Below are 10,586 nucleotides of genomic sequence, written 5' to 3' on the forward strand. Positions count from 1 at the left end.
GCCTTTGGTTGCCCACAAATCGCATTCTCCGTATTTCAAAATAATCTGATCGTAAGAAAACTTCAACTCCCATCCTAGGTCAAGGAGGGACAGACTCAGCACCACTGCCTCGCAGTAACACTACATAGATAAACCCAGGTGATCCTCAACTGCAGAGCTCTCCCCAAAGTGCGCATCTCTCCCAGTCTGGTGGACACAAGCTGGGTCACCCCTGCAGAGAGACCCCTGCGGGAGGGGCGGGATGGCACGCAGAGCATAGCGGCAGAAGCCGATTATCGTGGGACTGCACAAACGCAAACCCATCTGAGTTTTGCCAGGAACACCGCCGCCTGCATTGCGTCGGACCTGACCATTTCCAATGTGCAATTCCCGGGGAAGGTCGCGGCCAGGGAGCGTGCGTGTGCCGGGCTGTGCACCATAAGGGAAGTAGATTGGTGGTCGGCTTTTCTGGCAGGAGGAGGAAAAAGCTGTGCTGGCAAGGGTGGGAACTGAATGACAACCCCCCTCTGCCAAGCCACCCCCTCATATTTTCCATCTACCTCCTCGCTCCTGCCCTCCCCCGCCCTCCCCAACCCACGCCCCAGTGGGCCAATCGCTGCTCCGCATTCCAGGCTCTTTCTCAGGTTTCTGCTGATCTTGCAGCGCCCAGAAATGGACCGAGCAGACCCGCCGCCGCACGCACCCTGCCCCACTCGGAGCTCCTAAGGGCTCCCGGCGCGCCGTGTAGCCTCGGCGAGGTCCACGCTAGGGTGCGGGAAGCGGAGGAGATCCGAGAGCCATGTAGATCCAGGCTTTTTCTCGCCCGCCTCCTTCGGGATCGAATCAAGGGCTCCCATAGTGTTAGGAGGGGGCGAGAGCGCTGTTTATCGTCATTTGCTTCCGAGCCTCGGGAGAGGGTGGCATTTTGCTTTTCCGCCCCGCATCCTCCGGAACTCCCTGCACCAGCGAGAGGACGGCGTCTCTAGGTTGCTGGCAACCGGTGAGAATGGGGGAAGGGAACGGACATTTCCGCCGTAGCGGCTCACTCAATCGATTGTCCCACTGAAGGCGCGTAGGACGAGGGGGCGAGGGCGGTGACTTTGCCCCGGTGCCTCTCTGATGCTGCCGTGGCTCCGGCCGCCGCTCCCGCCCGGGTACTGCAAAGGCGACCTGCCGCATTCCGACTCGGGCTCTCCGCCGACTCAGCACCGCCCCTGCGCCAAGCCGGCCGGCCAGGTAGGGGGCTCCCCAGTCCGGGGCTGCAAAAGCCGGGATAGGGGCGCGGGGTGAGGGAAGCCGAGGGTGTGGGGATGCTGCCTGGGACCTGGAACTCCCCCAGTGTCTCTCAGCGCTTTCCCGATCTTTAGTTTAACGAAGTTGTAAACAGATCGGTTGTTGGGCATTGGGGAAAGTGGGATGGAAGAGCCCAAACTTGAATTTCCGGGTGTCTGCGTGTGTCTGTCTCTGTGTATGTGCTAACCCTAGCTAAAGTCCAGTGCTCTCTAAAAAAGCTAGAGGTCTGTGCTCTTCGGTGTCTGTAGGTCCGTCCCATCTGAATTCTTCTGATTTTCTACCCCCATATCACTTTCTATTTCTCTGCAGCGTCCATCGATCGCCCTGGTGGGAGCTTAGAAGGCGGCAGGCGAAGAGGGGTAGGAGGGGGGAGACCCGAGGAGAAGCAGAGGGGGTGGCAGGCGAGGGGATCTGCTGAGCCGGCTCTGCACCCGGTCCTAGGAGGGCTCACCGAAGGGAGGGGAGGCCAGGGTGAACCCCGAAATGATGGCCCGGTCCGCTAGAACAGCACTGCATTAAGGCACCTCCGGGCAGGAAGAAATACCAGTCCTCCCCCCACCCCATCTCTCGGCAAAAAGCTGTACCCAGGGCCGCAGGCGAGGGGGATTCCAAACTGAGTAAAAAGCAGTGTGGAGTGGAAAGTAAGGAGAAGCAAAGTCACAGATCTCTCCACCTGCTGGCTTTGAAGCCCCTCCCCCTGAGCGTGGGGGAGCTGTGCACTCCGGTGGGGGGGCCGCTTGGGTCCCCCCCACCCCTCCTCTCCCGCTGCTTCCCACCCCCGGCCCTCTCCTGGTCTCTCACCCCTGCGCCCTGCTTCCACCATGACGGTGATGTCTGGAGAGAACATGGACGAGGCTTCGGCCGCCCCGGGCCACCCCCAGGATGGCAGCTACCCTCGGCCGGCGGAGCACGACGACCACGAGTGCTGCGAGCGCGTGGTGATCAACATCTCCGGGCTGCGCTTCGAAACGCAACTCAAGACCCTGGCGCAGTTCCCCAACACGCTGCTGGGCAACCCTAAGAAACGCATGCGCTACTTCGACCCCCTGAGGAACGAGTACTTCTTCGACCGCAACCGGCCCAGCTTCGACGCTATCCTCTACTACTACCAGTCCGGGGGCCGCCTGCGGAGGCCGGTCAACGTGCCCCTGGACATGTTCTCTGAGGAGATCAAATTTTATGAGCTGGGCGAGGAGGCCATGGAGAAGTTCCGGGAGGACGAGGGCTTCATCAAGGAGGAGGAGCGCCCCCTGCCCGAGAAGGAATACCAGCGCCAGGTATGGCTGCTCTTCGAGTACCCTGAGAGCTCGGGGCCCGCCCGGGTCATAGCCATCGTCTCTGTCATGGTCATCCTCATCTCCATTGTCATCTTTTGCCTGGAGACTCTCCCAGAGCTGAAGGATGACAAGGACTTCACAGGCACCGTGCACCGCATCGACAACACCACGGTTATCTACAATTCCAACATCTTCACGGACCCCTTCTTCATCGTGGAAACCCTGTGCATCATCTGGTTCTCCTTTGAGCTGGTGGTGCGCTTCTTCGCCTGCCCCAGCAAGACAGACTTCTTCAAAAACATCATGAACTTCATCGACATTGTGGCCATCATCCCCTATTTCATCACCCTAGGCACCGAGATAGCCGAGCAGGAGGGAAACCAGAAGGGCGAGCAGGCCACTTCGCTGGCCATCCTCAGGGTCATCCGGTTGGTAAGGGTTTTTAGAATCTTCAAACTCTCCCGCCACTCTAAGGGCCTCCAGATCCTGGGCCAGACCCTCAAAGCTAGTATGAGAGAGCTAGGACTGCTCATCTTTTTCCTCTTCATTGGGGTAATACTGTTTTCTAGTGCAGTGTACTTTGCCGAGGCGGAAGAAGCTGAGTCGCACTTCTCCAGCATCCCCGATGCTTTCTGGTGGGCGGTGGTGTCCATGACCACTGTAGGATACGGTGACATGTACCCTGTGACAATTGGAGGCAAGATCGTGGGCTCCTTGTGTGCCATCGCTGGTGTGCTGACAATTGCCCTGCCCGTACCTGTCATTGTGTCCAATTTCAACTATTTCTACCACCGAGAAACTGAGGGGGAAGAGCAGGCTCAGTTGCTCCACGTTAGTTCCCCTAATCTAGCCTCTGACAGTGACCTCAGTCGGCGCAGTTCCTCTACTATCAGCAAATCTGAGTACATGGAGATCGAAGAGGATATGAATAATAGCATAGCCCATTATAGACAGGCCGATATCAGGACTGGCAATTGCACCACAGCTAACCAAAACTGCATTAATAAGAGCAAACTACTGACCGATGTTTAAAAAGCCAAGCAAGCAAACAAAAAAAGCCCCACTTAGAAGCTTGAAAGACTAAAAAAAAACAAAACAAAACAAAACAAAAACCCTAGTGACTCATGTCACTGTTTGTAGATACTTTACTAAATAGTCTCTGAATGCTCTATTTAACTGTCAATGCATTGTTGCATTGCGGATTTTGGGGATGGCTAACCAGAAGCTTTCAAGATTCAGGAAAAAAGAAACTATTTTCATTTTATTAAAAAATGGGAAAAGAAAGTGTATTTTCTAAAACTGGTTTAAAACAATTCAGTCCATGAGCTAGTCTAGGTAAACTAAGATTCATATGCTTCCCCATACTGAGACATTTTTAATCCTTTGGCTTCTTTAATTTTTTTCTTTTAACTAAAAACCAGACGATCACTTAGAAATTAAAATTTAAATTTGCATAGGACTCCATTATAAAACTTTTGCAAACTGCACAGCACATTTAAGACAGTGCATCTGATGTATTATATGTAACATGATATACCAGCCAAAATGGGCGATGAACAAATGTTGTTTTTATTTTGATCAACTGAACTGTATATGACAAGGTGAACACACACACACACACACAATTACTTAAGACTGGTTCATAAAGCACCTTATAAATCTGATATTGGTCCTGGTCTTTAGGGATTTTCCCTCTGTCCCATTCCCCTTCTAATCCAAACTATTCTTTAAGCAAAAGATAACTAAATCACATTAATTGATTCGTCTGCAGTGCTGCTAAGTTTCTCAACTGCAGGTGAGCCAAACACAGGTCTTTTCTCACCAGTCCTGCACTCTGATCCCTGGCCTCCAGAACTGTATGTAAAACCTTAGCCTCCTTATTGCAAGAGAGCACAAATGGAACTAAATGTAAGCATGTTTGAATCTGATCATATTTATTTTATAATCGCATGCCAAGAACGTTAACTCAGACAATAGGGGATAAGCTTACGTTGAAATCAACTCTTCTAAAAATAGACTCTTGTTCATTTGCATTCACCAAAAGTGCACTCTTTCATTTATTGACTATTTTATTAGTAAATAAAGTACTGTATTTAAGTGCATATGTTAGTCAGATGGGAATAATAACTTTTTGGAGCTCAAAGCATGTTCTCTTACTCAGCATTATGGCCTATTTGATTAAAGTGTACCTTGAATTAATTAATGCATGATTTCAGTAAAAAAAATTTTAAATCGTAAAAATTACAAGTTTGTGGGATGAAGGCCCAAAAGAAATAATGGGGGGTGGGGGGTGGGGGGCACTCAGTTGATTTTCCTGCCTTTGCTCAGGGAAATGTCAGGTTTCTGTGCAGGTATAGGCAGAGAGAGGACCAATATGCCCATCCCTTAAAGGGAAGCTTTGTGGAAAACTAAATAAGTCATCAAGGTATATATAGCAACACCTAAGAACAAGTATTCTTTCTAGCTGAAAATAAACACAAGCAAAACAGACAAACAAACAAAAAAGGTGCAATACTGCATGTTTTTTGGTGCATTCTTAGGATATAAATGAACATATTTATCTCTTGTATGCATCCAAAGCAGAGCTGATTTCTTTTTGCAGTCATGATTTGAAGTCTGTAGAGACTTCAGCCTTCCCCTTGAGGCTCCCTGAAGAAACTCAACCAATTGATTTAATAGTTGCTTAGTGCCTTTATCCTGTACCCACAGTGAACTGCAGAAAGTGCCTCCATTAATACAGCTGAGATGTTATGTAACAAAAGGGAGGAAGGGTTGAGGCACAGATATTTTGCTTTTGCTTTTTCCACCCTCCCTGTCTCACTTCACCACTGTGAGAAGACCACACCATCCTAAACCGGGGAGAGGAGAGATCCAGGAGGGTGCTGTCTCTCTGGCCATCCACTGGACTTGGTACCTTTGGCAGCCTGATCTGGGATGTAAACTGGGACCTGAGACCCATCTTCGAACTGGACATGAACTGGGAAGTTGTTTTTTCCCTCTCCTCTACCAGAAGCCAATATAAAGTTTTTGGGAATTTATTTCCTGTCAAGGGCCACTCTGGATATGCAAAGCTTCCTCAGGTCCAGTGTATTGTTCCTTGCAACGCTCCTTATTTCTCCTCTGTTAGCAACAGCACTCTGCAAATCTCTGATTGTCTGATCTTTTCAGGCATCAGTGTGGATGTGGGAACACTGAATTCATAATTACATTTCCTGGGCCTTCCCTCCTGGCCCACTCCCTTCAGATATTTTCTATGATGCTCCTATGATCTTCCCACCTAGCAGTCACTTGACAGGCAGAGCATCTAACTTCTGCTGCCCCAGGCACTCAGTCCAGAGAATGGTGAGGACCCCGAGTCTAGCTGAAAGAGAGCCACATAACACAGGCCTCTGGGGCCCAGCAGCTGTCCACCAATGGAGAGGCACTCACAACCTTTTTAAGGACACCGAGGTGGGGAATCTTCATTCTGCACTTAGCATGTGGCTGCCTGCTGCTGCCCACCTTACATTCCTGCCCTGCTTCTTCTGGAAATCTTCCCTGTTACTTCCATCCCTTCCCCCACCTTATCCTAGAACTAGCAGTGAGGCAATAAACCAAGAAGCTAGAGTAACACCCAGGCTGGCTGACTCAGTTGAAAGAAAGAACATGGATATTTTATTTTCCTGTGCGGCTTTTGTGAATCTATAAGACTGACATAACATCATGGAAGACAAGGGGCCAAGGATTGCACAGCATCTGACCACAGGGCATTAAACCCTCCCCTGTGATGTTTCCTTCTCTTTTGAAACTTGACTCATCCTGGCTATTCCTCTTCTACCTGCTTAAAAGTCTCCAGTTGGGAAAAAAAGCCAACCTCCCCCAAGTTTCTGGGGATATCTTGATCTTTTATTTAGACTTTGAGGTCTAGGACACACAGAACTTGAAACGCTGCACTCCGTCAACAGCAATAATCCACTCAATACTATGGGATGGATGGGTCAGAGGATGAGAAAACGGGACCAAGACTGATAAGACTGGCTTTGGCTACCTGGTATACCTCTCATAGATTCGCTGGACTGGGGTTCTTCTGCATGTGTTACAGGAAAAAGTGCTGCATGCATGAACCTGTCAGCCTGGGATCTGGGATGAATTATTATGAATTTGGGTAGTAGGGGGGAAGTGAATCCTGCTTATCCATCTGTAGCTCATTGCAACCAAGTCAGTAGGAATGGAGTACAGGGATTATCTGTGTAGCATAGGCATGTGAAGTTTGACAAAGCTCTTACCCCTTGCACTGTAATGTGCTGAAATGTTTTTGTAGACCTGAAGGTGCACTGAACAAAACGGCCTATTAAGGAATGACTATCTTTTGGTTTACTTACTTCTATTTATTTTAGTGGGCTTTTTACCTTTGATTCCCCTTCCTCAGTCTTGAGCTTTAATGGCTCATGCCCTGAATACTTGTTTTCTCCAGAAGGAGAGACTTCTGACATGCTAATAGCCATAGCTCAGCTCTTCCGGTGTTTTGGGCCCCTAGTTCAATAGGGTGGCAAGTGGAAGGGTTGGGTCCCATCCAGGCTGTTAGCCATCCAAGCATCTCTGAAGTGGTTAACTCACCTCAAGTGATCTGAATTTGAGAGACCAAAGACATTAATTCCCTCTGTCCTCAGATTTAGAGAAGACAGATTGTAGCCAGGAAAGCTTTTTGTTTTCCCGTCTCCCCTTCCCCATCTGTGCACAGCCCTCCCTCTCTCCCCCCTTGAGAATTGAGTACTGATTATCAGTTAAAGTAGTTCATTGGGAGTGTGTTAGTGAGTTAGCCTAGCAAAATCAAATGAACCAATGGCATATTCTTCTGGAATATGGCTGATGGACAGGCATTTCTCTAAAATGAAATTGTGCAACAGGTTTAAATTCCACTGTGGTGGAACCAAAGCACAGGTGACATCATAATCTTGACTCACTTGAGAATTAAAAAACAAAGAGACAACCTCGTAAATGTTAAGTGAGCAGATTTCTTTAAGTAGCAATTTGGTTTAGTCCATAAAGGGCCTTCTTTATGTTGTATAGAGTTACAGGTTTTTCAAATTAGTTAGCATCTGAAGAGTCAGTAAAAATAGTTTCTTAACCCTCCCATTTAGTATAGGAGACCTCAAAACACATGCTTTTTAACAATTTTACGATTGAATTCCTTGTTTGGTAGATTGCCTTGAACAAAAAAGGAGAAAGAGCACATCGCAGAAGGCAGTTCCCCATTTTCTTCCAGGGACAACTCATTCCTGGGAGAGGTGAGAATTGGTGGGTGGTAACCATCCATAGTATAGAATTGTTAGAAAGAATGTAAACTGCCAAACAGCCATTTTACCTTCCTGTTTTGTCAAGAAAAGATGAGGTCTTTTGATGTTTTTGTTCATTTCAAGAAGATAAATAAACAAATGAAAAATTTTAAACCAGACACAACCCAAGTTGAATTGCAGTCTCAGGAGGTGGCCTCTCATCCACCATGCGGTGTATTAATACTTGTATTTATATCACGGAATTTCAGGGTATATGCGAACATGTTTAGCATGACTCAGGTAAACCTCGGAAGAATGTACATTACTTATCATTTTTGTAAAGAAATGGGCAGAAGCTGAGTTGTTAACCAAAACTGTTGCATTACCTTGGGTCACTGTGCAAACTCATTCAGGGTATAGGTGGGAGTCTCAGAAGTCTTGGAATCAAATGCCAGTCTCTTTGCTCAGGCAAAATGACCATGGGCTTTCTTGGGAAGTCCAATGTGTAAGTAAGGGGTGAGGCCCTGCTGACCTCAGGACTATTAGCTTTAAGGAGATTAGCCCTAGTCCCAGTGATTTTTATGTAGGAGCTAAGTAGGAGTCTACTTTTTATGACATGAGACTTCACAGAGTATAGAAGAGTTTTGTACCATAATCAGAGAAGAAGAAGAAATGGTGTGAGGGAAGAAAAGAAAACAAAACACAAAAGACCCCTTGCAAAATATTCCAGGTCAAAAGTTGTCTCCTCTCCAAAACCTGCAGAAACACCTTTCTTCTCTTCAGTGCACTGTCTGGGAGCTGTTTAGGCAGCAGCTGTAAGCCAACAGCATGGACTCTATATGACATACCTCTACATTAACGATACGGTATTACCAAGGTTGAAAACTAAAAATTGAGTAGTATTAATTTAAAGTGCACCATCAGGACAACAAACCATTGAAGCTGAAAAAGCACTAATTTATTTCTTGAGTTTGCCAATTGCTTACACCTTGAGTTAAGGATGTGTCTCATTTTCACCTGCTGTGCATTTCCCCTGCCCTAACTGTTTAATATGTCAGGTAGAGGACGTTGAATGTTATGAATCGAGAACCTAGCTGAAGCGCATAGTTTTCATCTATGCAATTTTACTTGCTTCTGTCACTTTATGATCTGTTCATATTTGGCATCAATTAAAGATAATTTTTAAGGATCTTATCAAGGAATATCTTGACTGGTTATTTGTCTCTCGTTTAACTGATGTTTAGGGAGGTGTTTCCTGTAGGATCTCTTTAAATAACATGATGAATCCAAGATAAAATCATGAAGCAACCTGGTTTTTGGTGGAACTCATGTACTATTTCTTCTCTGCAAGGAAAGGCATTGGGGTTGAATTTTGATAATAAATTCACAGTTTGGTCTCAGGTAGGATCCCCAGGAGAGGCCTTTGGAATTTGGCCTGTGAAAGCAGTGGGGAATCAGGCTTTGAAAAGGAAAAAAAGAAATGAGGCCGCAGGGAGTAAAGTAATTGATTATATTCGCTTAAATTGTTTTTGATTTGAAAATGTATTTTTCATTCACAGTTTAAGCCTCTTGGAAAAGACTGCGTGTGTGTGTGTGTGTGTGTGTGTGTGTGTGTGTGTAACAGTGCTGCGGTCTGGCATCAACTAACTTGATAGTTACAGTATGGTGTTAGAAGCAATTTTGATGTGAAAAAACAAAGCAATTCCTGGTTGTTCTTTACATAGACTTTTCCCACATAGTTCTACATGTGGTTAACATTTCTTTTTTCCTATTTTTTTTTGAGTGACTTATTGGTGTATTTCCTTTTGATTCTTCCTGAGATTTAGAGGTTCTCTTTTCTTCACTTTGAATGTCTTATTTTATACAAGCTTTTAATGTCAGACCAAACAAGCTTACATGCTTTATGACAGGTCTCTGTTATATGACAAATGCATGGAATGGCATAGAATTGCATTGCATTGTGATGTGTTCAAATTGTAAGTTTTGGAGATGAATCTTAACTTTTGCTGTAGAAGTTGCTACTGAAAGTAGATCCTGAGGCCAGGTAGGCTTCCCGTGATTTTTCTGTTGTGGTCAGAAAACAGGCCAGGCTGAACTCTGACAGAGAAGGATGAGAGCTAGAACCACATCAATGGTGGTGGGCAAAGGAACCAGGATATTGACAACCCTGAGTGTGCTTCTCAAAGCTCAGCTTTGGAATGGTCTTCTCGAAGCAGGGACAGATAGATCCAGGTAGTTGCACCGGTAGGGCTATAATGGAAGCTTTGCTATATATAGAACTTCAAAAAGAAGGCAAGTCAGTTTTAAGGGAGCCAATCAGAGGACTCAAGAGCAGAGAGCTGATGTGATTTGATCCCAACCACTCTGTCACTGGATAGGGAAACTGGCTGTTGCTTCCTGCAGTTAGTCTAGATTTGTAGAGCCCACCAGACTGTAGTGTGGAGGGAAAGTTAACCCTGAGGATGAACAGAGTGTGTCCATTAAAGTCCTATGCAGAGAAGACAGCATGATCATGCTACATGACTGGAAAGCAGCCCTTTGAACAGGCTTCAAAACAGGTCATTGAAAATATCCTATATTAATTAACTGAATTTAATATACCATCAATTTTAAGATGCACTGTTATTTGACATATTTGTAAGAAAGAGAGAATATGGACAGTTATGATGTGCTACTGTATTGATTCATCCCAATTACAGAGATGTAAAAATGAGGGAAAAAAACGAATTGATGAACCACCATGATTCAAATGTATGTCCACTTTTATTTCCTGGTGTGGTAA

At 46.3% G+C, this 10,586-nt stretch overlaps 1 protein-coding gene across 1 annotated transcript; it reads left to right on the top strand.

The window, feature by feature from the left end:
- The first annotated feature begins 665 nt into the window (after positions 1-665).
- KCNA1 (potassium voltage-gated channel subfamily A member 1) lies at positions 666-8,998 on the top strand. Its single transcript, XM_045781328.2, has 2 exons — positions 666-1,215; positions 1,582-8,998. Exon 2 carries the CDS (start codon positions 2,094-2,096, stop codon positions 3,579-3,581), a length of 1,488 nt encoding a protein of 495 aa, XP_045637284.1. The 5' UTR covers positions 666-1,215; positions 1,582-2,093; the 3' UTR covers positions 3,582-8,998.
- The last annotated feature ends 1,588 nt before the right edge of the window (positions 8,999-10,586 follow it).

The sequence above is a fragment of the Ursus americanus genome, chromosome 25, assembly GCF_024610735.1.
Source record: "Ursus americanus isolate L20-20 chromosome 25, mUrsAme1.1.p, whole genome shotgun sequence".
Classification (NCBI taxonomy): domain Eukaryota; kingdom Metazoa; phylum Chordata; class Mammalia; order Carnivora; family Ursidae; genus Ursus; species Ursus americanus.

Excerpts from the sequence above, each read along its gene's own strand:
- KCNA1 (XM_045781328.2), top strand. The coding sequence starts at position 2,094 with ATGACGGTGATGTCTGGAGAGAACATGGACGAGGCTTCGGCCGCCCCG.